The sequence below is a fragment of the Mobula birostris genome, chromosome 11 (genome assembly GCF_030028105.1).
Source record: "Mobula birostris isolate sMobBir1 chromosome 11, sMobBir1.hap1, whole genome shotgun sequence".
Classification (NCBI taxonomy): domain Eukaryota; kingdom Metazoa; phylum Chordata; class Chondrichthyes; order Myliobatiformes; family Myliobatidae; genus Mobula; species Mobula birostris.
Window position 1 is genome coordinate 77,798,154 of NC_092380.1, and position 27,883 is coordinate 77,826,036.

General features: G+C 41.3%; 1 protein-coding gene and 1 long non-coding RNA gene across 8 annotated transcripts in view; one reads left to right on the top strand and one right to left on the bottom strand.

Annotated features, from left to right (window-relative positions):
* Positions 1 to 4,152: 4,152 nt before the first annotated feature.
* On the top strand, positions 4,153 to 20,011 carry wee1 (WEE1 G2 checkpoint kinase). 2 transcript variants are annotated; one of them, XM_072272614.1, is made up of 11 exons: positions 4,153 to 4,882; positions 7,891 to 8,114; positions 9,780 to 9,849; positions 10,759 to 10,931; positions 11,775 to 11,896; positions 12,050 to 12,196; positions 15,000 to 15,098; positions 15,951 to 16,036; positions 16,574 to 16,744; positions 16,839 to 16,984; positions 19,162 to 20,011. In XM_072272614.1, exons 1-11 carry the CDS (start codon positions 4,406 to 4,408, stop codon positions 19,313 to 19,315), a joined length of 1,869 nt encoding a protein of 622 aa, XP_072128715.1. In that variant the 5' UTR covers positions 4,153 to 4,405; the 3' UTR covers positions 19,316 to 20,011. The 2 variants fall into 2 exon arrangements, with proteins under 2 accessions (XP_072128715.1, XP_072128716.1); XM_072272615.1 differs by having other exon boundaries at positions 4,154 to 4,882; positions 9,792 to 9,849.
* The window catches only part of LOC140205217 (uncharacterized), a 38,875-nt gene continuing 24,897 nt past the window's right edge, over positions 13,906 to 27,883 (bottom strand). For 2 of the 6 annotated variants that reach the window (XR_011887782.1, XR_011887785.1), the window contains exons 4-6: positions 25,627 to 25,790; positions 20,342 to 20,413; positions 13,906 to 16,911 (exon numbers count right to left, since the gene is read on the bottom strand). This is a non-coding gene — a long non-coding RNA (uncharacterized lncRNA). Of the gene's footprint in view, positions 16,912 to 20,341; positions 20,447 to 25,626; positions 25,791 to 27,883 lie in introns of all 6 variants that reach the window. The other 4 variants (XR_011887787.1, XR_011887783.1, XR_011887786.1 and 1 more) reach the window with 4 other exon arrangements.

Genomic DNA, 27,883 nt, shown 5'->3' on the forward strand with positions numbered 1-27,883 from the left:
TAGCAGCAAATGGCCAGACCTACCTAGTGAAGGCGTGGACACAGAGAGACAATTCCACACAACAAAAGACAGTTCCTTATCTTGACCTGACAAGGCTCCGATCTTGTTTCAGCGGTAAGACTTCAGCAATACAGGCGGGGTATCCAGGCTAGGTTAGCAGGCAGAGAGTCAGGTGGGGGGGGGGGAGACAAGGAGGGGAACAGAACAGTCCAGCAGGGAATCCCTGGTTTGGAAGCCTCGCCTGCAACCTCACCTGTAATGCCATCAAGTTCAACTGCCGGAGCAAAACTGGGCCTTGCTGTGTCAAGATAAGGAACAGTCTGCTGTTGTTTGGAATTGTCTCTTTGTGTCCTCGCCTTCACTAGGTAGGTCCGGCTGTTTGCTGCTACCTAGTGTTGGGAACCATTTCTCTGTCCACGCCTTCACTAGGTGGGTCCGGCCGTTTGCCGCTACCTTGAGTTGGAAAACTGTCTCTGTGTCCACACCTTTGCTAGGCAGGTCTGGCTGTTTGCCACTACCTAGTGTTGGGAATCGTCTCTGTGTCCACGCCTTCGCTGGGTAGGTCCGGCCATTTGCCGCTACCTTGTGTTGGGAACCGTATCTGTGCCCACGTCTTTGCTAGGTAGGTCCAGCCGTTTGCCACTACCTTGTGTTGGGAACCGTCTCATTGTGTTCAGCATTCTGTGTATGAGTCCCGGCCCTACGTCCTGTTCCCAAGGAGGGTTCCTGGCTCTGGTGTTCCATGTTCCTGTTTCCCAAGATTACCAAGGCTCTGTGTTCTGTGTTCCTGTCTCCCAAGGTTATCAAGGCTCTGCGTTCCTGTTCTCCCTCGACCAAGTCAAGGCTTCGTGTTCTCATCCTGTCCATGTGCCTTGCCCCATCCAGGAGCACCTCGCCCAGCCAGGAGTCCTGTCCAGGAGTCTCATGTCCAGACCTGTTGCCACTCTTCGTCCTGTAGCCACGTCTTGTCCTCGCCTAGACCCAGGGTCCAAGCCCGAGTCAAGACCCAGGTTCCGGGTCCCTGTTCAGTCTCTGGCTCGGAGTCCTTGTCCAGGTTCCAAGTTCCTAGTTCCTCATCCAGGTCCCACTTTCCTAGTCTGGTCCTAGCCCAGGACCTGTGTCCTAGCCTCGTCCAGGGCCTGTGTCTTGTCCAGTGTGGTTTCTTCCTCACTTCCCTTGCTTTCCTGTTTCTAGTACTTCAGTGTCTGTGTCTTGCATTTGGGTCCGCCACCAATGCCCCCATATGACAATATCAACAAGTTCAGGAACAATTATTACCCTTCAACCATCAGGCTCTTGAACTAGAGGGGATTACTTCACTCGTTCCATCACTGAACAGTTCCCACATCTCTCTTTCAAGGATTCTTCATCTCATGTCTTCAATATTTATTGCTTATTAATTTTTTCCTCTTTTATATTTGCACAGTTTGTTGTCTTTTGCACACTGGTTGCTTGTTCTGTTGGATTGATTCTACTATGGTTCTTGGATTTACTGTGTATGCCCGCAATAAACGAATCTCAGGATTGTATATGGTGACATATATGTACTTTGATAATAAATTTACTCTGAATTTTGAAATCATCTCTGTACCAAAAACTCTACCCCTTCGGATCTAAATGAGTACTGCCCAATGGCAAATCATCATAAAGTGTTTAGAACAGCTGGAAATGAGGCACATCCAAAAGTATACTCCTGCCACACCCACTAACATGCTTACCAACAGAGGCACTCTACGACAGATAGCATAGCATTTGTCCTGTCCATGGCCCTGACACACCTAGAAAACAAGGACACACGCCAGAATGCTGTTCCTGGATTTGAGTTCGGCAATTGACATTACTGTCCCTTAGACTTGGGTGAATGAACTCCTACTCCTTGGTCTGCCACTGTGCAACCGGGTGTTGGACTTCCTAACCAAAAGATCTCAAATAGCCAGAATACGCAGCCTCTCCTCCCTCCCCAACACGGGTGCCCCCCCCCCCCAGGGCTGTGTCCTGAGCCCACCGCTGTGCACTCCGCGCACGACCAAACACCAGACTAATCGAGTTCGCCGAGGACACGACTGTGGTGGGGGTCGTCACCAACAACGATGAGGCGGCCTACAGAGAGGAGGTGGATGAGCTGGCGGCCTGGTGCCAGGCAAACAACCTCTTCCTCAATGTCAACAAGACAAAATTAAAAGTAATTGTATTATCAAAGTACATGTATGTCACCACATACAACCCTGAAATTCGTTTTCTTGTGGGCATGCACAGTAGATACAAGCAGCACCTCCTGTTTCACGAGGACGTGTACCATTCACACCCCACTTTACATCGGAGGAAAGTGTAAACAGTTTCGAACACCCTGCACGTCTGTCACAAACTCTCATGATACCAGAAACTGTCTCCACAGTCAAGGAAGCTCACCAGCCCTCTACTTTCTGAAGAGAGCGGGACTATGCACATCAGTATTCATCATCTTCTGCCGATGCACAGTTGCGAGCGCCGCGTGGTATGGAAACGACACTGAAACAGACAGGGAGGGTCTGCTACGGGTCGTCAGCGTATCACCAGCACCAGCCTACCTGCCACCAAGGACATACTACATACAGAAAGGTCCCGGCACCCTCATGAAGAACCCCACCTACCCTGATCGTGGACTGTTCGTCCCGCACCCACCAGTTTAGTAGCATCCACGCCAGGACCAGCAGACTAAAAAACAAGTTACTTCTCCCAAGCCGTCAGGCTGATCGACACCTCCAGCCCCTAACTGCCACTGCTCAAGGGGAGTCTTGTTTAGAGAGGAGGAAATAGAGAAATAAAGGAACTTTGTAAGAGATATTTAGAATAGGAGGATGCTCATTTAAACAGCATTCTTCGGCGCTACGGAGTCAATGTACTAAAACTCCAATAACCTGGCGTCTAATTGTTTGGAAACTTGGCAGTTGGCTCAGTTGTTTGGGTTGTAAAACGAAGCTTCAAAGTGTGAGCAGACTGAAGCGAGGAACTGGACAGTACGCCGAGGGTTGCAGCTGGAGCTGGCATTGAATTCCCGAACACCAGGGATCGGGAACTGGAATTGTTGTTCCCTTTAAACGTTGTGTTTTATCGTATGGCACTACTGCGATACGATAAGATTTATTTATCTATTGAGTTTCAGCGCGGAATAGGCCCTTTGAAGCCGCGCCAACCAACAATCCCTAGATTTAATCCTAGCCTAATCACAGGACAATTCGCAACGACCAATTAACTACCACCCGGTGAAAACCCATGGGGAAATTCCTTTCCCGGGAATTGAACCCGGTTTCGCTGATATTGTCACAAACACAGATGCTGGGAATCTAAGCAACACAGACAAAGTGCTGGAGGAACTCAGCAGACCAGGCAGCATCTATGGAAGAGAGCAAACAGTTGACGTTTCGGGCCATGACCTTTCATCGTAACCTGTACTTTTGTGTGTGTGTGTGTGTGTTCGCTGATACTGTAGGGTGTTGTTAACCACTATGCAACCATGCCGCCCTGTTTATCAGTTTCATTGTACATATCTAAATGATTTAAATAATTCCATTATAGTAAACGGTTTATAGCATAGCCCCGGGGTGGGGGGGGAGGCTGCGTTAGCAATATATTTAACTCAACATTTAGCAAAAGAGTATCCAGTTGTGTACATAATTCACCATCATTTGTAAATACAATACTGGTTTCTTTGTAAATCTGCAGTTTAATGACAACGAAGCGACAGGTTAGAAACAGCAAACAAAATCACGCTTAAATGGCATTTGTTTAACTTTGAAACAAAGTTGAAACAACTTTGAAATGGCAGACTTTGTCAAGTCGCTGTTGATTAGATTTAACATGTTTAATCTGATTAAAAAGATGGTTCGGAGAAACAGCTTTAACAATGAGACGTAAAAACGAGTACTAGGCTCCAGTTTGATCTTATAAAGAGCAGTATTGATTGTTTATTTTTTTTGAAACTTTGCAGAATTAGTTGCAAATGACAAGAGTAAAGCTCCCGAACAACAGGGGGAGGCGGTGCCAAACGAGGGTTGAATCAGGTCAAGAGCGTTTGGCGCGAAAATGACGCCGGCAGCCGGACTGCGCGCGCAGCCGGGGACCCGCAGGTCCGGTGACCGAGTGTTTTTTGAAAACTCGGAGCGGGGCCGCTATTGGCCTAAAATGGCCACGTGACTAACGGTCGCGGGAAAGCTGCAGTGTTGTGGCGTGTGCGCGGGTCGAGTGACTGGGAGAGGCGTGAGCCGAGTAACCGACACCGTCGTGCACACGATCGGCCGCCGGACCGTCCCTCAAAACCTGCCGTTAGTTTGTGTCACCCAGACTGGTCTCGGGTCTGTTCTGCCCGAGTTTGAGCCGCCGCCGCCTCTCGTTCTGCCACTGCCCGAGCTGCTGGTTTCCAGTCGACATGAGTTTCCGCCGAACCTGTCTGAAGGCCGGCACCAGCCCCGGCCCGGCCTCCCGCTCCCTGGTGCAGAAGCTGAACTTCTCCGGCAGCGACGAGGAGGAGGAGGACGGCGGTAACAGCACCGAGGATTCGGCCTTCCAGGAGTCGCCGGACCCCGAGCGCAAGTACGGCGAGGGCGCTGACGGCCACCGTGCCGAGGACGAGGAGCTGGAGATGGTGAACCTGAGCTGGGAGGACGGGTTCGTGAGCAGCCCCTCCCCCCTGAAGGGCCGCCGCGACTACCGGGACCGCCGAGACATGGAGGAATCCTCCAGCTCGCCGCTGCGAGAGGGCGGCGAGCGCGAAGAGTGCAGCTCCCCGATCCGAGAGGGCGGCGACCAGGACGAGTGCAGCTCCCCCATCCCGGACTGTCCCGACACTCCCCCTCATAAAACCCTGAGGAAGCTCCGGCTCTTCGACACGCCGCACACCCCCAAGGTGAGAGGCTCCGGGGTTTGCAGCTAAACTCTCTCAAAGGGTTTAAAGATCCTGGCTTGGCAGTCAACTGTCGATCTAAGTTTTTAAATTCCGTTTTCTCTAGTAAGGGGATAGTTCGCTCCAAAGTCGATATTTTCTCGTTTTATTGCCTGTCTGCTTTGTCTTCGGACGGAGGTTTTTCTGAGACCTGTCCTGTGCGTGGATTGTTGACTTTATCAAATTGCTGTGTAGCTCTGCCGCGTTGAACTGTGGCAGTGATCGTTTCTGTTGCCAGACCAGTGGAGTTTAAGTCCTTCCATGTTTAGGCGTGATCAGCAGCAAAGACAATGGGGATTGCTGTACTTTTTGTCTGTGGGGACAAAAAGCTTTTTGAAAGTTGTCCGAAAATTTATGTTTAGTCAGTTTTTCTATCAATTCGCATATCTCCAGGCAAAACACAATAGATTAAAGGAAAAACATTCATAACAAGTGTTCCCTCTGCTTAATTTTCCCTGGACAGTGAAAGGCATTTTTATGGGTGGGTGTGAGATCACGTAAGGCTGGCAGATTTCTTTCCTGCAGTATGGCAGTGAACCAAATGTTGTTTTTGACAGCCCAGTGTTTTCACTGTCACTACCACTGAGAAACAAATTGAGTAACCTGGATCGAAATTTCTTTGAACTGCCCATGGTGGGGATCAAACTTGTCTGTGAATCAGTGAGCTGGGCCTCTGTCTATTAATCTTTTAACTGCTACACTCGATAGTAAACAGGATTGACTTACCTGAATACTGACATCTTGCACTACTGTTGGGTTATGAAGTAATGGAACCCCACTGCCATATATACTTTAAAACTAACTTTGATCATTTGATAAAGTTGGGTTTTAAGTGTGAGTTTTTGAAGGACAGTGTTTTACTAGAGCTGTAAATAATTAAACTATGGTGAAAATCTGCTAATTTTCAAGGTACAGTATGTGTCTAATTTTTGAAGGAAGCATTTGTCTCCTGTCATAGTTTCATGATTACTATTGGATTGCTACAGCATTTTGACTGTCAAGATTATGATCTTGAGGTTGATGGGATATGTGAATAGTTTGTGAAATCATTCTGTACTGCTGGTGAATAGTCAGTAGGTTTTGCTTGTAGTTTATTGATCTATTTGTGAATTTCTTCTAAGCACTGTTTCTAAACATTTTGTCTTCAAAGGAAGGGTAATCAGACCCTTGTTATATAATTGAGACTCTTGTCTCAATTATATAAATTAACAATGCTAGGGAGTTCAGCAGATTAATGTTTCATGTTTGTAAACGTTGATTAGAGTAATGGTGGTGACTTCAGTTGGCATCATGGCAATAGAATAGAGAGCATACACTTTGGGTTCAATGTGATGGTTATCCAATCATCTGTCGTGATGGATTTAGATTTTTCCTGCATATAGGATTTCTTTGTAAGTCCTTTTGCCGGTGGTTTATTTTGTTGGATGAAAAACACACGGAAAAAGTTGTTCCATAACTGCATGAAGTAATAAGAGAGTTTGTAGTGTGGTTTAAAAACAAAGAATAAACTTAAAAATGTATTTGTAAATGAATCATCAATATAGTTTCATCCCAAGGTACTGGCAAATGCTCTTGCATGAGCAGATATTAAGTTATTGACCATTTTTATGTTGTGGGATTTAGGGAAGGAATTTTGAGTTTCAATTCGTTAAGGTATAGGTTCCTATTTGTTATTAAGTAATGTATGAACCTTAAACATATTTTAAAACACCAATGAATATTCTTGAATGTAGTTTCAAATCTAGGTTCCTTTTAGCATCAGTCTGCAGGATTTTAACCCTTTGTAAGACAATTTAGCATCTCGTGTATTATCTCACTCTACTGATGTGTTGACCTAACCTATGTGAATGTGCTGAACCTCAGTTCATGTGACAACAATGAACCAATTGCCTTTTTGAACTAAGAGATAGTTTCATAATGAGGGTTTAAGATGGAACTGAGAGCTTTCCTCTTGCCCTAAATCTTTGGAATTCTCTAGAAAGCTGTGAAGTCTCGATTATAAACAATATTTAAGGAGAATTTGGACAGATACTTGGTTTGTGTTGCAATTTGGGGGTAATGGGAAATGGTACAAAAGTGGAACCGAGATTCATAGTGCCATCTAGGTGAATGACGATGTAGATATGAATTCTTGTATGGAATAATATTTCTCATAAATGGACTACTTCACATTCAGAAAAGTTAATGAAATTAAACATTTCTTTTGTAAAAGGAGTTGGCTCTTTAGGATGGGATGAGGAGATATTTCTTCAATTTGAGAATAGTGAATCCGTATGATTCTCTATCCCAGGGTACAGTGGGTAATCAGTTATTGTGTTCGTTCCAAATGGAGATTGATAGTGGTGTGACATGGACTGATATCAATTTCCCATGAGATTTGCTGTACCCCAGTATCTACTGTTATTGAATTGGCTGAAAACTGGCTTATATAATGGTAAGGAACTCCAGAGGAATGAGAAATGGCTTGGCAATTCTGGCTGAAGACCATTGTATATGGTTGTGCCTTTTTTGGGTTTGTGCTGAGCCTTTTGTTAAATGTAAAATGGTTTGTGGCTATTTGTGCTGGAAGTGGTAGGACTTCATCTTGTCTGTTGTTTGTGGAATTGCTCAAACCATTGCAATTATTTTATTATTTTACTTTGCTTCAGGACATTCCAAAACTATGGAATTCTCTTCAACTAGTTTATTGATTTATGAGACAGACTGTTATATACATTGTCTGTTACTTTAATTAAATTGTATAATGATTTGATAGTGGCAATATATTAGCAGAAGACTATCATTATGAATATGTATGCCAGTGGTGTTGTAAAAGGCATAAACTTTTCCATTTAACTTTTCTGAAAACTATTGGGGCTTGATTCTGAATGGAGTTTCTTAAATGGAACTGATATAAAACCCATTATTAGAACTTTTATATTTTGAATGTGATCTATGGTTATTAAAATAAGGCTGCTGTTATATCTTTTCAGAGTTTATTATCCAAAGCAAGGGTTGCAAGTTGCCTGGGTTCCAGCTCAGTTAGACGTCGAGGAGGGGCACTTTTCAGGAATGTTGAGCAGTCTGAGAAAATGCCATGTGATTACAAGAATAAGCCCCCCCATGTCAACATTAACCCTTTTACACCAGACTCCATGTACATCCACTCTTCTTCATCTGTGCACTGTCGAAGAAGGAAAAGGACGTATTGGGACGGGTAAATACTGAAACTCTTCATTTCTGGAAAATTTTTAAATTAAGATTTGCACTAAACACTTTGATATGAAAATGTTTACTACCTTCCATACCCTTCTGACGTTCTTGTGCCAAATGTTATCTCTTGAAGAACTGTTAACAGCTGTTGCATGCATGCACATAAAACAAAACAAACTAATGTGGACAGTTAACGATGACTGGTCACCTTTGTTTGACAGCTCTTTGACTACTTGAGCTACACTTTGCATTTACTAAATGGAGATGAAAGTACACTTACCACTGATATTGCTTGTGGTTTTTTATTTACAAAGTCATGCCAAATGCTGAAGGAACTCAGCAGGGCAGACAGCATCTATGGAGGGAAATTAACAGTCAACATTATAGGATAAGACTCTTAACACTTCATGGGTCTTTATGGTGCCTGACCTGAGTCCTTATTGAAAATTATTTCTTATCAAAATCTTGCTGTGATGAAGAAAAGGCATTACATTGAGTCCCATTGTTTCACACATCTCTTTGAAATGGTTATCCACTGTGTTTGACACCTAAATGCAATTTAGTACTGCATAACTCTTTTAAAGTAGATCCTTAATTATTGTGATACAGAAAGATGCCATTGAGTCAGTACCAGCTGAGGAATTCCATCAGTGCCTTAACCCTTGTGGCCGCAACACATTCTCTCAACCCACCAACTGCACTTCGGAATTTTTCATCATGTAAAGTGAGGTTTAATATATGATAGACAATTAAGATACCAAGATGGAGAAAAGCCTGAGCACCTGACAGATTAGAATCGGGTTTAATATCATTGACTTGTGTAATTTGTTATTTTGCAGCAGCAGTACAACTATAAATTACAGTAAGAAATATAAAAAATAAATTGAGTAGTGTAAAAAGAGAGCAGAAATAATGCGGTAATATTCATGGGTAGGTTAATTGTCCATTCAGAAATCTAATGACAGAGGAAGGAACTGTTACTAAAACTTCGTGTGGGTGTTGCTCCTGTACCGCCTCCCTAGTGGTAATAAAAAGAGCATGTCTTGTGTCGTGGGTTCCTTAATGATGGATGCCACCTCTGAGGGATCATGTTTGAAGATGTCCTTGATGCTGGGGAGGCCAGTGCCCGTGATGAAGCTGGCTAAGTTTGCAACCCTCTACACCTTTTCCCGGTCCTGTGCAGTGGCCTCTCCATACTAGATGGTGATGCAACTATTTAGAATGCTCTCTATGATAGATCTGTAGAAATTAAATCATTGTAATGATCTAATTCTACATTTAATTGTAATAGAATTATATATATATATAATAAAATAGTTATTTATTATAACAGTCTTTATTATGTATTGCACTGTTTTGCTGCCACAAAACATTTCACCACATGCATCAGCAATAATAAAACTGATTTTGATTCAATTACTTAAATGTACGTAATACTGAACCTCTTAACTTTTCTTCCAGAAGGTGGCAAAACTTAGTCCATTTTATGCTAATGTTTTCTGTAACATAATTTCCATTTTTATTAGATGGATGCAATTGCCTGTGCCTTTACTTTGATATATCATGTGTTTGATATACCATTTGCAGATGATTAACAAATCATTTCATATTTTATACCATAAAGTAAAATATCTGCATACTGCTTGGTTTTATAACCTAATTGTTTTAGGTTTCTGTGCAGAGAATTAATGGATGGAAGTGATGGGGAGCTTGATGATGAAAGTATCCGGCCAGCAAAGGTATTAATAAAATGCTTGTTAAATATATTGCTATGTATATGTCAATGAGAAAATTGGTGTCATGAAATTGTAAAATTATAGTGCAGGTGCCACTTAGCTCATTGTGTTCATGCCAAAAATGTTGGTGTTTTTTTTTTCTGAGTTCAGTAACAGCCAATCCCTTCATACAATCCATAGTATGAAGCCATGTCAATAGCACATACATCAATGACTGAGAGTCGGAAAGCAATGTTTATTTAATTTATCGCAAGTTCTGTAAGGGTGAATTTCAGTAACCTTGCAGACTGTTATACAGGGGTTGCCTCGGAGTTAGGAAAGTAGGACAGTAAGAAATAGTTCTGGAAATACTCAGGTCGGCAACGTCTGTGAAAAATAATTAATATTTCAGATTGAAGGAAAAAACAATTTCTAGAGGGGGGTCGGGGAGGAATCGATGAATGGATCAAAAGGTTAGATCTTGTCAGGCTTAAATAGATTGAATGTGGGGAGAGTGCAATTTGAGCACCAGATTTTAATATGATTGTTCCCATTTCTTGATGACAAAATTTCTTGTTGAACAGCAGCAGGTAAGCGGCCCTTGTAGTGAAGAATCATTGATCTGGAAAAACATGTCTGATTCTCTCTCTATACATGTTGCTTGAACTGAGTTTTTAACACTGATTCAGGTTTCCGTCACTGTATTCCTTGCTCTCCATTAAGCTTATAAGTGAGCATCACAGTGCTACATTTAGACTGGTTTCATTTTTAACATGCTGCATGTAAGCCAAGGTTGTGTTTTAGTTGATTGTGGTGCTATTGAATAATCAACTGAAAATTGAGTTTTCATCTGATTATTCATATTTATACAGTAAACCATGAAACAAGTTGAGTTTAACTTAATGCTTCTGATTTTTATTCCATTCTTCATAGAGAATTCCAATTACTGAAAGCAATATGAAATCGCGATATACAACAGAATTCCATGAGTTGGAGAAGATTGGATCTGGAGAATTTGGTTCTGTTTTTAAATGTGTGAAGCGACTCGATGGCTGTATTTATGCCATAAAACGCTCGAAAAAGCCATTAGCAGGTTCAGTTGATGAGTAAGTAGCTTCTATTTATACGTACACATCTGCGACACTATGTACAATTCAAAGTTAGATTTTATAATGCCCTTCTAATGGGATAGAATAATGTTTATGGAAAAAGAAAGAATACAGCCCTTTCCTCTTTCTGTGCTAGTGAATTGTTTGAATCACTTTTTTGATCCAGCTTCTTCAATTACCACCTAAAAATTAATAATTATATGTCTTATTGCTATGAGGATAACTGGCCCACAAATAGATCATCTTCTAAGCTTGAATTCAGCACTTGATCACATTTGTCTTCTGGTTTATAGAATGTGCATACCTGAAACAAATACTTCTGTTGATGTTACTGCAATACTGGTTATAGAGCCACAGAACATTACAACACAGAAACAGGCCTTTTGGCCCTTGGCTGTGTGAAACCATTTTTCTGCCTAGTCCCACTGATCTACATCTGGACCATATCCCTCCATACACCTCTCATCCATGTACCTGTCCAAGTTTTTCTTAAATGTTAAAAGTGAGCCCACATTTACCGCTTCATCTGGCAGCTCGTTCCACACTCCCACCACTCTCTGTGTGAAGAAGCTGCCCCCTAATGTTCCCGTTAAACTTTTCCCCCTTCACCTTTAACCCATGTCCTGTTTTTTTTTTCTCCCCTAGCCTCAGTGGAAAAAGCCTGCTTGCATTCACTCTATCTATACCCATTATAATTTTATATACCTCTATCAAATCTCCCCTCCTTCTTCTATGCTCCAGGGAATAAAGTCCTAACTCAAATCTCCCCTCATTCTTCTACACTCCAGGGAATAAAGTCCTAACTTATGATGAAGATCTTATCTCATTTTTTACATATAGACAGAATGCTCTACGGGAAGTCTATGCACATGCAGTCCTAGGTCAACACACACATGTAGTTCGCTATTATTCGGCCTGGGCGGAAGATGACCATATGCTCATTCAAAATGAGTACTGCAATGGTAAGGTTTTAATCCGATATTTTTAACTTAGAATAGCATGTGCTGTCAATATGTTCTGAAGAAAATGTACTTTTTAAAACTTAAAACTTATTTTGCAATTTATTAATTTGGGACATCTTGAGCAGTGACATTTTGTATATTTTTATTTGAAAGGTGGAAGCTTATCAGATGCCATAGCAGAAAATTACAGGAATAGGCGATATTTTAATGAGCCAGAGCTAAGGGACCTGCTACTACAGGTTGCACGAGGTCTAAAATACATTCACAGTATGTCCCTAGTACACATGGATATAAAGCCAAGTAAGTGTATAGATCCCTTAATGCTCATCTTTTACTGCTTTTGTCCACATTTAACTTTTTGTAATTAAGTACAATGTTTAAAAGAATTTTTTTGTTACCATACGCCAGTACAACATGAATAGACTACAATTTTCCTTGTGTATTTTAAATTACCTTAAGCCCTGTATCCTCAGTAATCTCTTTTTATAGACCACCTACATTGGCCCTGATTTCAGCAGTATTTTGTGCATCAATCTTGTTGGCAGTTATCTCAATGACCTCTGCCTCCCTATTTTTTCTCCAGTTTGGACCTCAGAGGCACCTCTATTTTCATTAATTGTTAGCATCTGTTTTTTCAGCTGCCCAGGATTTATTTTGGTTACAATCTGTCATGCACCTTGCCCTGACACACCTTGAAATGTAACTCTTGTGTTAGAATGCTGTTTCTGGGTTTCAGCTCAGCATTCAGTGATATTGTCCCACAGATTGGGTGAATAAACTCCTACTGCTTGGTCTCAATACGTCACTGTACAACTGGGTGTTGGACTTTTTAAACGAATAGACATTGGATAATCAGGATGCACAACCGTTTCTCCCTGTCCATTGTCCTCAACGTGGGTGCCCTCCCCAGGGCTCTGTGCTGAGATTGCTGTACGCTCTGCTCACATGTAACTGCCCAGCCAAACACATGGTTAAGTTCAATGTGATGATACAGCAGTGCTGGGGCTCATCAATAACAATGAGAAGGCATACAGAGAGGCGGAAGAGCTCGAGGCCTGGTGCCAGGAAAATGACCTCTTATTTACAACAAGACAAAGGAGGTGGTTATCGACTTCAGGAAAACTTGCACCTCACACTCCTCTACATCGGTGGCACAGCAGTGGTAACTGTGAACAGTTTCGAACTTTTGGGATGCAATCACACAACCTCACATGAACGTAATCTACACTGTCAAGAAAGCTCACCAACAGCTCTACTTCGAGGAGGCTGAAGAGAGCTGAACTATCCACGTCTATGCTCATGCCATTCCATATAATGCGCAGTAGAGAGCATCGTGACAAACTGCATCACTGCTTGGTACGAAAACTGCACCACGGCAGACAGGCAGGTTCTACACAGATAGTCAGAACTGCTCAACACATCACTAGTACCAGCCTACCTGCCATCAAGGATGTATACAGAAAGGTGGTGGAAAAGGGCCAGTAGCATCATGAAGGACTCCAGCTACCCTGCTCATGGACTTTGTCCCACTCCCATTAGGGAGGAGGCTACATAGCATCTGTGCCAGGACCACCAGACTCAAAAACAGTTACTTTTCCCAAGAGTCAAGGCTGATCAACACTTCCACCCACGGACTTGACCACTACTTTATTATTACCTGTTAGTCACATTATGTTCAGCCTAGCATCATCTTATGGAGATACATTTAATCTATGTATATTAGCTATGTTGTGTGTTTATAGTTATTGTGCTTTTATTATTGTGTTCTTTATTGTTTTTGTGCTGCATGAGATCTGGAATAGCAGTTATTTTGTTTCACTGCTGTACAGGAACAGACATTAAACAATACAGGGAGCATGTATTTTTTTTTAACCAGTAAAATACTGAGTTGCTCAACATAGGTTTAAGTCCTAAATTGTACTAGGAAATGGTTAGTGTTTTAAACAAGTAATATTTGAGTGTGGTGCAAATGTTTTTTCATTTAATTTAACTTCAAATTGTACGGTACAGTTGTGGTTTTTATTTTGCTTTTATGAATCTCATTTAGACTTATCACTGATTATTTGGTATTTCATGTAATCGTAATAAGTTTATCAAAATATCGATGTATATACCTCCATCTAAAGTCATTTGATACATGTGCAATAATTATGATTTTTTTTTCCTTTTTTCGAAGTTCAAAGTACATTTATTATCAAGGTACGTATACATCATACACCTTGAGATTCATCTCCTTTCAGGCAGCCACACAAAAAAAAACTCAAAATAACCCATTTTAAAAAAAAAACTCGAACACCTAATGTGCAGAGAGAAAAACAAATCATGCCAACAATAAAAGTAAGCAAATAGCATTCAGAACAAAAGAGAGTCCATATGCACGAATTTCAGAGCAGGTTATAGCCTCAGCTCAATTCAGCACAGAGCCAAGTAAGCGTTGTAGAGCAGAATTGACCTGACCCAAGCCTCTGGTCTGACACCCTTCCTTTTCAGTCCATCTGGCCCAGCATTTAAATTGTCAAATTGTCAAAACATCAGGTTGTTCCTTGTACTGGGACCCATTACCTAGTACACTGTGGGCCTGGATCCTGCTGCCACATTTCAGCCGATACACAACCTTTTCAAATTGGCCTGGCACTTAGGTTGATCAAACCTCACTCTCGATTTTGGTGGATGAGCCTCAAATCTGCCTCACTTTGCCTCGACTCTGTCTGGACTGGCTCGCACCCGTACGTTTCAACCTTCGACTCATCCTTGCCTCTGCTCGCCATTTGTTTGCAGTGATAATTTACTGTAGATTTTACAAGAAGTTTTATTAATAAAGTGTTCAGTTATATTTTTTGCCACCAGTAAGTAGTCATTGGGCTTCATCAGCACCATCTTAAATCGGAACTCAGTGTCAGCCAAACATATTGAAGGGTGCTCGTCCTTATTATTATACCTGTGATGAAACTGTTCAGTCCAATAGTTCAGATACTAAGTTTGGAGGCTTCTGCCCTTTTCAACAAATAATTTTCAAAAATCATTTGTAAATGTATGTACAGAGCGGCCAGAATGTTAAAATTCATTGCCTATTCCTAACTATTATTTGTATTCTTATTTTTAGGTAACATATTTATATCCAAAAAATTAGTAACTAATTCTGTGGCAGAAGAGATGGATGATGATGACTGTATATTGTCAACAAATATTGTATATAAAATAGGTAGGATAATTTCCAAATGTTAAATGTGAAATATAGGACTTTCCTGTTTGTCATTGTGGCAGTAAATACAGAATAAATGGTATTGGAAAAATTGCTTAAGGGGTAGTGGGTTCATTTTTCTATAGAAAGGTGCGTTGAGGCAATTTATAAAGGTGGTAAAGGTAAATTTAACAATTTTCAAGAAGGGAATCATGCATGTATACTCGGTGGCCACTTTATTAGGAGTGGAATCTGGTATGGTTTTCTGTTGCAGCCCAGCCCACTTAAGGTTTGTATTGTGTGTTCAGAAATGTTTTTCTGCATACCATTGTTGTAGTGTGTGGTTATTTGAGTTACTGTCATTTTCCTGTCAGTTTGAACTAGTATTTTCCTCTGACCGCTCTCAAAAACAAGGTGTTTTCGTCCACAAAACTGCCGCTCACTGAATTTATACACCATTCTTTGTATGTTCTAGAGAGCTGCTGTGTGTGAAAATCCCAGAAGGTCAGCAGTTTTTGAGAAACTCAAGTCTTTTTTTTTGGCACCAACAAAGTCACTTGGATCACATTTCCTCCCCGTTCTGATGTTTGGTCTGAACAACTCTTTACTATATCTACACACATTTATGCATTGAATTGCTGCCACATGATTGGCTGATTAGATATTTGCATTAAGGAGCAAGTGTACTTAATAAAGTGGCCACTGAATGTATTTAAAATAGAAATCAGGTGGTAGACTACTGAAATAATGGGAGAGTAGGACTAATTGGGAACCTTTTCCAATAAAAAGAGCTTGATGATGGACTGTATAGTCTCATTTTAGATTGGAAGATTTGATGGAAACATGGTAAATAAATTATTTTATAAAAATTAGGTGACCTTGGACATGTTACTCGTGTATCCAATCCTCACGTGGAAGAAGGAGATAGTCGATACCTGGCCAATGAAGTACTACAAGAGGTAAGTTTTCTTCCTGTTGTAGTAGGTGTATAGAATCTGTGTAAATAAGGAAATCTAAAGAAAGATACTAAAATTCTAACTCCTCCCCAGTGTTAAAAAAAAAGTTGATTTGTAACTTAAAATGTGGATTTTTACTGTCAGAAATTTTCATGCAAGCATCGGTAGCTTTTACATTGATCTTTTGAATGCTAATAGTGGAATATTTGGGCTGATTGACCCAAATAAGAATAGTTAGTCAGGGAAGATGCTGATCTGAAACTGATGTATTTGGACCTATGACGCTTGAATCAGGTAGCTTGTTTGAGTAATGTGTTAATATTTCAAACTAAAATTGACCATTGCAGTTTGAATCCACCTGTATAAACATAGAAATACTTCCTGAATTTTTATCTGATACTTTTGTCTGTTCCATCATAGTAGATGGTCTTTGTGTGAGTTGAAGTGGTTAGCAAATAATCAGAGTTAATTTCATTTGAGTTTCTTTTGTGGTTCCATTTATTCTCCCAATGACATCCTTTCAAACATTTTATATTTCAGGATTACAGATATTTGCTAAAAGCAGATATCTTTGCTCTAGCTCTCACTGTTATATCTGCTGCTGGTGCAGAGCCATTGCCAAGAAATGGGGAAAAATGGCATGAAATACGACGAGGAAAGCTTCCTACAATTCCACAAGCATACTCCCAGGAAATTTTGGATTTATTGAAGGTAAGATTTGGTTAGAAAATTTGTTTTTTCTATCAAGATTTTCAACTATGTCAGACTATTGTAAATAATTGATGTTTCAATTGTTTTTTTTCAGTTAATGCTTCATCCAGATCCAGAGAAACGACCCACAGCGGGAGCTTTAATCAGACATTCAGTGCTGCTTCCGACTGCAAGAAAAAGTGCGGATCAACTTCGGTTAGAACTAAATGCAGAAAAATTCAAAAATGCACTGTTGCAAAAGTAAGCACATTAGTGAACTATACTTTGGATCCCATGTACTTCTTTGTCACTTGAACTTCCTTCATGCATGAATACAGGATGTCCCTAAGATGCAGACACCTGGAACTGTGGACTCTTGCATATGAATGAGCTTCCATAATAGTGTTACATTCAGAAGTCCAACTTGTGTGTATGTGTATGATTGTTCTTAGGAATGACAGAACTGGCTTTCATTCTCCACTTCTAGTAGTTCTTCTTATCAATCTTGCACTTTTGTGCTATTCATTACAATACTATGGAGGTGTGATGCTGAGTAATTTTTTTATTATTGTGCATTTTTCTATTATAGACATTTGTGAAAACATAACCAGTTTGTAATCCCAGGTGGCCTGTAAATTAATGTTGATCATAGAATTTGCAAATTTCATGATTATTTTAGCTTTTTCTGCAAAGGTAGAATCTGATTTTCAGAACAGTGTTATTTTGTTTGTTTAAAAGCTTATTGTCTGAGCTCTACAGTGATATGGGGGGTGTTAGATAATGAATAACTAAGCCATTCACATAAGAAATGTATGAAGCCTAACATGTATGTGTAGTGTATAGGCACATCTGAGTTGTTGTGGGCACAAGCAGATATCCTGAAAATGTCAGCACTTCTGCCCTTGCTATTTACATTGAGATTGTACAAGTCCATAAGACATCGGAGCAGAATTAGGCCATTCAGCCCATCGAGTCTGTTCCGTTATTCCATCATGGCTGATATCTCTCTCCACCTCATTGGTGTGCCTTCTCCTTGTGTGTAATCTTTCGTATGTTTATTAAATAAGAACCTATCAGCCTCCACTTTAAATATACCCAATGACTTGGCCTCCACTTTGTCTGTGGCAATGAATTCCACAGATTCACGACCATCTGGCAAAGGAAATTCCTCCTTGTTTTTATTCTAAAGGGGCATCCTTGTATTCTAAGGCCTGCCCTCTGGTCCTAAGCTCTCCTGCTATTGGAAACATGCTTTTCCTGACCACTTCATCTAGACCTTTCACTATTCAGTAGATTCACCCTCATTCTTGTAAACTTCAGCAAGTACAGACCCAGAGCCATCAAATGCTCCTTATATGTTGACCCTTTCAGTCCTGGGATCATTCTCGTGAACTTTTTCTGGCCCTCTCCAATGTCGGCACATACTTTCTTAGATAAGGGGCCCAAAACTGCTCATCATATACCAATGCCTTACAAAGCCTCCATATGTGCAGATGGAGTTAGAGAAATTGTCAAGGTTTGCACTAATTTTAGTTTCATTGAGCTTACATTTTTTGTCCAGAAAATTGTATATACAAAGGGTTATGGGGCTTTCAGTCACTGAGACTACATTAAGTCTGAGATTTCTGTGCATGCACAGTCAGATTCAGAAGACCAGGACTCGCTAATGAATTTGGAAAGCTAATTGTACTGTACATCATCCCAGCATGGGGTTTCTGGTGTGTATTTTAGTGCTAAGGAGAAAGAAAATAATATTTAACTTTAATGTTTTAAATTGTTTCCAATTTTGCGACTTGAATGCTTTGAAATCCGATTTAACTTAAAATCCAATGACTTTTTATAGCTGCCCTAGCTTTACCTGTTTTGGATTGGGCTCTTTTCTGCACTACCTGAGGTGTATTTGGGGAAAAAAAAGTGTTGCGGCCAGTGGTGTAGTGTCATCAGCATCGGACTACGAGGCAAATAGTCCCGAGTTCGAATCTGGTTGCTTCCTTGCACACTTTCCATCTGTGCAACACAAGGTGTAGAAAGGAACAACAACAATGCTACTGCATTCCTCCATGTGGAGGCCAGTGAAATTACACTGCTACATTTTGACTATGTAATTGTGGATGAACCAGCCCATGAGTGGGACTCAGCCAGTAAGACCTGTCCTTTGTTTTTGAATTTTTGCATTTGTTGCTTAGGCCCACAGCTGCTTTGGCACCTGAAGATTGTCCTTAGACTTTCCTGGTCTTTGATTCATAAATATGAAATGATGCTTTGTAGATATTGAGTGATTAACTAGTGCATACAATTGCAATGGGGTATTTATCATTACTAAATTGTAAAACTGTTTTTCAGTGCTTACTGAAAAAATATTCTTCCAGTTTATTTCCTAAGATTTAAGGAACAAAACACCTATGCTTTCCATAAACTTTGTGGTTTTTTTATTTCAGAGAATTAAAGAAGGCACAAATGGCAAAAGCAGCAGCAGAAGAGCGAGTGTTGTTTACTGACCGAATGACAACAAGGTCCACAGTGCAAAGTAACAGAAATACTCGGATCATTGGGAAAAAGATGAACCGTTCTGTCAGCCTTACAATTTACTGAAATTGTGTAGCTGGTTGTAACCAATTTTATCTTATTTTTTAAAATTTGGATTTTTTGTGGCAAGTCATTGGCAGTTTAGTTATCACACAACTGTAGGACCCGTTAAGGATACTCGTACCTGCAAGATTTTATTGAGATGTAGCATTTCTGCTGCCTATGGAGTCTTAATTTTTTCTTTTATTTTTGGATTTTGGGGTTCCTTTTGAATAAAAAGGACAGATTGATTAAAGAATATATTAGGACATTTTATTGAGTGGCTCATGCACCATAAGTTCTGTAAATTTTCTGGGGTTTAGATTTTAAACCCACGTTTTGTACATTGGGAGGATGTACTGTAACCATGTTATACATTGTACTGGGAGCACTTTGTAGACATTTGAGATCCATGGCAAGAGCCTGTGGGTGAACTTGTCTTGAGAAAACCGCTGCTATTTTAGTCAGTGTTGTACACTTGCTGTAAAATTTATTAGCATTTTAAACAATCATTGCTGTATTAGAAATAGGCTTTTTGGAATATATTTTTAATTATGTGATTTAAGGCAACTAACAGTTGTTCACCATTTATACTTGTGTTTAATAGCAGTTTTTGTTTTATTAAGCTAGTGCATTGTAGAAAAACATTGCACCTTGTGTTTCTTTAAGTGTTTCTATTTACTATACTGTAAATTGTGGACTGTCACCGTCTTGTCCAATAAACTGTACATTTGTGAATGTAAATTTTTGGTATGAAGTCTGTTAATGTGAGCATAAAATTACGAATGTATGGATTTGATATTTTAAAAATCCAGTAAATGGGAATTTTGGAGAATATCTAACCATTTAGTTAATGGAACTACTGATGGAAAATTCATTAATTTTATTTTTGTCAACTAAGATGCAAAAAAATTAATACTTTGATTTCTCATGCAAAGATTTTAGATAAATATTTAGGGAAAAAAATTCCTCATAGCCAAGAACTTAGACTATAATAGTATATTTTGTAAACACAAAATAATCTGCAGATGCTGGGGTCAAAGCAACACTCACAACACGCTGGAGGAATTCAGCAGCTCAGGCAGCATCCGTGGAAAAGATCGGTCGACGTTTCAGGCCGGAACCCTTCGTGAGAATGGTATATTTTGAGTGCTTTTACTTGGAAAGAGAATACATTGAAACTGATTATAAGATAACACATCTAATCCTCTTTAAAGCAGTGAAAGGGAAAATAAGTTTGCAGCAAATATTCCTCCCCCAACCCATTCATAAGTGACGTGCTATGCCCAGTTCTTAAAGTACAAGTACAATGAATTTCTTTGTCTTCTGGTATCGGTAGGAAATTTATTGAAACTGTCATTGGAAACAACTACTTGGAGTGTACCAGCATAGAAAGATTAACAAAGCATGATCTGTTAAGAAAACTATTGCAGCAAACTTCTGGAAGTCATTTGGCATAATTTTGTATAAATTAGCAAAATTGATATAAGAAGCAGCCTGTTAACTTTAATAGGGAATTGGTCAGGAGGTAGAAACATTTGGGGTTGATGGCTATTCAACTATTGGTGTCCGCTAGATCCATTATGGACTTGTAGTGCATGCTTGCATTTGTATAGATTCAGGTTGCAGAGTAAACCAGTCTTTAACTTATTGGCAAAATATACACTGTTGTATATTATGTGAGCCATAAGTTCATACCTATGTATAGGGTACATTCTGCTCTGTGATGTTGTCTGTGCTTGGCAACTATCTTGTGGCAGATCCCAAGGTTCTCCTGAACTGTTCAAGTGGCCTTTTCAATTCAGGCTGTCAACCCCATTCAAATCGATAAGATTGTGCGCAAGTATAGCAACCATGACTGAAATAAAGCCAAGGGACAGGTTGCAAAATGCCTCTGGTAGCTGGACTTTGAACAACTGAACCCAGTGGTGGAACACAATGCTCTGCAGCCAAATCAGATAGCACTTGAGTTGGCACCTGATCTTAACTCACCTTTGACTTCTGTACTGCTGTGTGTAAATGCACTAATGGGATAAAGAGCACTTTATCTACCTTAACTACAGGCAAAAAAGTATGATTTAGATCTACAAGCAACACACACAAAATGCTGGTGGAATGCAGCAGGCCAGGCAGCACCTATAGGAAGAAGTACAGTTTATGTTTTGGGCCGAGACCCTTCATCAGGACTAACTGAAAGAAGAGATAGCAAGAGATTTGAAAGTGGGAGGGGGAGGGGGAGGGGGAGATCTGAAATGATAGGAGAAGACAGGAGGGGGAGGGATGAAGCTAAGAGCTGGAAAGTTGATTGGCAAAAGGGATACAGAGCTGGAGAAGGGGGAGGATCATGGGATGATTTAGATCTGTAAGGACAAGCGAGCAAAGCATTTCATTAAAAACAAGCTTTGAGCAGCACTCAATTAGAGAGATCAGAAGCCTGAAGATGCAGTACGCTCAGGTTCACTGACTGAATAGAAAAGGCAGCGACTCATTGAGTTTGGAGCTTTGAGCAGCACCCAATCAGTGTACAGGATTGATTGACAAGAAAGAAAATTAAGGTAGGGTTTAGAGGAGTGGTCAGAAAGTGGTCTTTTTTTAGGCTTTGGTAAGAGAAGGCAAAAAAGCTGGCAGTTTTTTTAATCTCCCACACAGTTCTATTGTTTTCTTTTATAGTTCATTTAGGAACAGTAGAGACACCAGGCAGGGTGTGGGAAGGCAGAGACACCTCCAGCATTCCTGACTACTTCACCTGCGAGAAGTGCATCCAGCTGCAGCTTCTAACACTCCACGTTAAGGAGTTGGAGCTGGAACTGGATGAACTCCTGCTCATTCATGGGGCTGAGGGGTTGATAGGTAGGTCTTGTAGTAAGGTAGTTACACCCAAGGTGCAAGCCATAGGAAACTGGGTGACAGAAAGGGGAAAGGGGTTAAACAGCCAGTGTAGAGTACTGCTGTGGCCATCTCCCTCAACAACAGGTATACCAGTTTGGGAACTGTTTGGGGGGTTGGGGGGGGGGGGGGGGGAAGAGATTGGCCTAGCAGGGGAAAGTCACAGCGGTCAGGTCTCTGGAACTGATTCCATAAGACAATAAGATATAGGAGCAGAATTAGGCCATTTGGCCCATCAAGCCTGCTCCACCACTTCACCATGGTTGATACATTTTTCCTCAGCCCCAATTTCCTGAATTCCTTCATGCCCTGACCAATCAAGAATCTTAACAACCTCTGTCTTAAATATTCAGAGACTTCGCCTCCACAGCTGCTTGTGGCAATGAATTCCACAGATTCACCACTCTGGCTAAAGAAATTCTTCCTCATCAGTGTCATAAAAGGATGCATCTCTATTCTGAGGCTGTGTCCTCTGACCTTTGACTCTCACCATATGAAACATCCTCTCCATATCCACTCTTTCAAGGCCTTTCACCATTCGATAGGTTTCAATTAGGTCACCCCTCATTCTTCTGACTGTAGTGAATACAGACCCAGAGCCATCAAATACTCTTCATATGACAAGCTGTTCAATCCTGGAATCATTTTCATGAACCTCCTTCAGTTTCAGAATGTCCTTTCTATGATAAGGGGCCCAAAACTGCTCAGTACTTTTATACTGTAGTACTTTTGAAATGAATGCTAACATCGCACTAGCCTTCCTTAGCACAGACTTAACCTGCAAATTAACCTTTAAGTAATGGTGCATAAGGGCTCTCAGGTCCATTTGCACCTCAGGGTTTTTGTATTTTCTCCCCATTTCCAGAAAAGTTGGGATATTTTCCAAAATGCAATAAAAACAAAAATCTGTGGTATGTTAACTCACGTGAACCTTTATTTAACTGACAAAAGTACAAAGAAAAGATTTTCAATAGTTTTACTGACCAACTTAATTGTATTTTGTAAACATACACAAATTTAGAATTTGATGGCTGCAACACACTCAACAAAAGTTGGGACAGAGGCATGTTTACCATTGTGTTACATCACCTTTCCTTTTAATAACACTTTTTAATCTTTTTGGAACTGAGGATACTAATTGTAGTAGATTTGCAATTGGAAATTTTGTCCATTCTTGCTTGATATAAGACTTCAGCTGCTCAACAGTCCGTGGTCTCCGTTGTCTGATTCTCCTCTTCATGATGCGCCATACATTTTCAATAGGAGGTAGATCTGGACTGGCAGCAGGCCAGTCAAGCACACGCACTCTGTGTCTACAAAGCCACGCTGTTGTAGCCCGTGCAGAATGTGGTCTGGCATTGTCCTGCTGAAATAAGCATGGACGTCCCGGGAAGAGACATCGCCTTGATGGCAACATACGTCTCTCTAAAATCCTAATATACGCCTCAGAGTCAATGGTACCTTCACATACATGCAACTCACCCATGCAGTGGGCACTGATGCACCCCCATACCATCACAGATGCTGGCTTTTGCACCTTTCGTTGATAACAACCTGGATGGTCGTTTTCATCTTTGGCACGGAGAACTCGACACCCGTTTTTTCTGAAAACTAGCTGAAATGTGGACTTATCTGACCACAGCACACGGTTCCACAGTCTTTTGGTCCATCTGAGATGAGCTCGGGCCCAGAGAACTCGTCGGCATTTCTGCATAGGGTTGATGTATGGCTTCCTCCTTGCGTAATACAGTTTCAAGTTGTATTTCTGGATGCAGCAACGGACTGCGTTGAGTGACAATGGTTTTCCGAAGTACTCCCAAGCCCAGGTGGCTATAATTGTCACAGTAGCATGACGGTTTCTCAGGTAGTGCCGCCTGAGGGCTCGAAGATCACGCACATTCAACAGTGGTTTCCGACCTTGCCCTTTACGCACTGACATACCTCTGAATTCTCTGAATCTTTTCACAATATTATGTACTGTAGATGTTAAAAGACCTAAATTCTCTGCAATCTTGCGTTGAGAAATGTTCCTTTTGAACTGACTAACAATTCTCTCACGAATTTTGGCACAAACGGGTGAGCCATGACCCATCCTTGCTTGAAAAGACTGAGCCTTTTATGCCCAGTCCTGATACCTCACCTGCTACCAATTAGCCTGCTTAATGTGGAGTCTTCCAAACCAGTGTTACTTGAATATTCTCTGCACTTTTCAATCTTATTTTAACTCTGTCCCAACTTTTGTTGAGTGTGTTGCAGCCATCAAATTCTAAATTTGTGTATGTTTACAGAATATAATTAAGTTGGTCAGTAAAACTATTGAAAATCTTTTCTTTGTACTTTTGTCAGTTAAATAAAGGTTCATGTGAATTAACACATCACAGATTTTTGTTTTTATTGCATTTTGGAAAATATCCCAACTTTTCTGGAAATGGGGTTTGTAGAAACGTCAACTTTTTCATTTCTTCTACCAAAGTGCATGGCCATACCCTTCCCAATACTGTATTCCATCTGCCACTTAGTTGCCAAGTCCTTCAGTAACCTCTATATTTCCTCAAAACTACCTGCCTCTCCGCTCACCTTCGTATCATCTGCAAACTTTGCAATAAAGCCATCAATTCCATTGTACAAGTCATTGACATATAACATAAACAGAATCAGTCCCAACACAGACCCCTGTGGAACACCACTCACCACCAACAGCCAACCAGAAAAGGCTCCAACTCTTTGCCTCCTGCCAATCAGCCACTGCTTTATCCGTGCTGAATCTTTCTGTAATACCACAGGCTTGTAACTTGTTTTGCAGCCTCAGGAGGAAGAAACTGAATGTCTAATAGCCGGTTCTCATTTAGGGATTGGCGGTGGAAAAGGTCAGTAATTCCTTAACATTATCTTATCAGAGGATCTTTCCTAGGACCAACTTGTAGGTGCCATCACAAAGAAGGCATGAGGGCACCTCTCCTTTCCTAGAAGGTTGTGTGAATTCATCAGGTCATCAAAATCATTGACAAACTTCTATAGATGCATAGTGGAATGTACCCTGACCATGAAGGCAAACCCCACCCCACCCCCACCCCCCAACTATTGAGCACATCTACAAGGAGTGCTGCCACAGGAAGGACCCTACAACCTAGCAATCCATGACATGCTCCCTGCTTGCTACCGCCACCGGGAAGGAGGTACAGGACCCTCAGGTCCCATACCACCAGACTGAGGAACAGTTATTACTCTGCAACCATCAGGGTACCAGCATAGATAACTTCACTGACCTCAACTCTGAACTGATTCCACAACTTTTCAAGGACTCTACAACTCATGTTTTCTGTAAGTATGTACGTAGTTATTTATTTGCAGTTCATCTTTGCTCGTTAGTTGCTTGCCAATCTTTAGTGTGTAGATTTTCATTGACTATTGTATTTCTCCTGTGAATGCCTTCAAAAAATGAATCTACGTACCGTATACATACTTTGATAATAAATTTATTATTATCAAAGAATAGGACTTTGATTTTGACTTTGAAAACTGATCACAATACTCCAAACATGAAAACATCTGCAGATGCTGGAAATCCAAGCAACACACACAAAATGCTGGAGGAACTCAGCAGGCCAGGCAGCATCTATGGAAAAGAGTAAACAATCAACATTTTGGGCCAAGACCCTTCATCAGGTCTGGAAAAAAAAGATGAGAAGTTCGAGCAAGAAGGTGAGGGGGTGGGGGGAGGAAGAAGTACAAGGTGATGGGTGAAACCAGGAGAGGGGGAGGGGTGAAGAATAGCATTGGGAAGTTGATTGGCTGTTCTTACCCTTCCCTTTCTTCTATAGCCTTCTACCCTCTCTTCTATCAGAGAAGGGGGAGGAGCACAGAGGGTAGTGATGGGCAGGTAAGGAGATGAGGGGAGAGAGGGAATGGGAATGGAGAAATGGTGAAGGGGTGGGGGGTGTTGGCAGTTACTGGAAGTTTGAGAAATCAATGTTCATGCCATCAGGTTGGAGGCTGCCCAGATGGAATACAAGGTGTTGTTCCTCCAACCTGATTGTGGCCTCATTGCAGCAGTACAGGACACCATGGACTGACATGTTGGAACGAGAAAGGGAAGTAGAATTGAAATAGGTGGGCACCGGGAGATTCCACTTTTTCTGGTGGACGGAGCAAAGGTGCTCAATAAAATGGTCTCTGAACCTACTGGGGGGCACTGGATACAGTTGATGAGCCCAACAGACTCACAGGTGAAGTGTCACCTCACCTGGAAGGAGTGTTTGGTCTGGTAGTGAAGGGGGAGGTGTAGGGGTAGGTGTAGCACTTGCTCCACTTGCAAGGGTAAGTGCCAGGAGGAAGATCAGTAGGGAGGGATGAATGGACAAGGGAGCGATCCCTGTGGAAAGCAGAAAGTGGGGTGGGGGGAAGGAAAGATGTGCTTGGTGGTAGGATCCTGCTGGGGATGGTGAAAATTATGGAGAATTGTGTTGGACGTGGACGCTGGTGGGATGGTAAGTGAGGACAAGAGGAACCCTATCCCTGGTGGGGTGCGGAAGGATGGAGTGAGAGCAGACGTGTGTGAAATGGAAGAGATGTGGGTGAGGGCAGCGTTGATGGTAGAGGAAGGAAAGTCTCTTTAAGAAGGAGGACATTTCCTTCATTCTGGAATGAAAAGCCTTATCCTGAGAGCAGATGTAGTGGAGATGGAGGAACTGAGAGAAGGGGATACGTGACAGAGTGGGAAGAGGTATAACCAAGGAAGCTGTGAGAATCAGTGAGCTAAAAAATGATATTAGTATTAGACCATCTCCAGAGATAGGGACAGAGAGATCAAGAGAGTGAAGGGAGATGTTGGAAATGGAGCAGGTAAATTTGAGGGCAGGGTGGAAGTTGGAGGCAAAGTTGATGAATTTGACAAGCTGAGCATGGGCACAGGAAGCAGCACCAATGCGGTTGTTGATGTAGAGTAGGAAAAGTTGGGAAGTGGTAGTGGTGCAGGCTTCGAACAGAGACTGTTCTAGGTAGCTGACAAAAAGGCAGACAATACAACTATAGTCTGACCAACAACGTATAAAGCCTCAGCATTATATCTTTGTCTTTATGTTCTAATCCTCTCGAAATAAATGCTAACATTGCCTTTGCCTTCTTTAATATGGACTTAACCTGTAAGTTAACGTTTAGGGAATCCTGCACTTGGAATCTCAAGTCATTTTGCACCTCTGATTTTTGAATTTGCTCTCCAATTAGAAAATAGTCTACACTTTTATTCCTTCTAACAAAGTGCATGACCATATACTTCCCTATGCATTATTGCATCCACTTCTTTGGCCATTCTCCTAATTTGTCCAATTTGGCCATCTGCAAAATCGGCCACAAAGTCATCAAACAGCTCACCCTGCTGTTCTTGGGCACTGGTGTGACTGCTGCCCTTTTGAAGCAGGTGGGAACATTTGACTGTAGCAGTGAGAGAGAGCTTGACAATGTCTTTCAATACTCCAGCACAGTTTTCAGTGCTCTGCCAGGTACACCATCAGGCTCCGACACTTTAAGTGGGTTCACCCTCTTGAAGGATGTTCTGACGTTGGTCTCTAAGACTGATCGCAGGGTTGCTGGTTTATGTGGGGATTCACAAAAGTGCAGTGTTATTCTCTCCTTCAAAGTACTGTACGCATAAAAGGCGTCCGTTTATTGGGGAGTGAAACATCACTGCCATTTATACCCTTAGGTTTCACA

Excerpts from the sequence above, each read along its gene's own strand:
- wee1 (XM_072272614.1), top strand. The coding sequence starts at position 4,406 with ATGAGTTTCCGCCGAACCTGTCTGAAGGCCGGCACCAGCCCCGGCCCG. Across the intron at positions 10,932-11,774 it reads TTAGCAGGTTCAGTTGATGA|ACAGAATGCTCTACGGGAAG; the intron begins GTAAGTAGCTTC and ends TTTTACATATAG. Across the intron at positions 15,099-15,950 it reads AAATATTGTATATAAAATAG|GTGACCTTGGACATGTTACT; the intron begins GTAGGATAATTT and ends TATAAAAATTAG.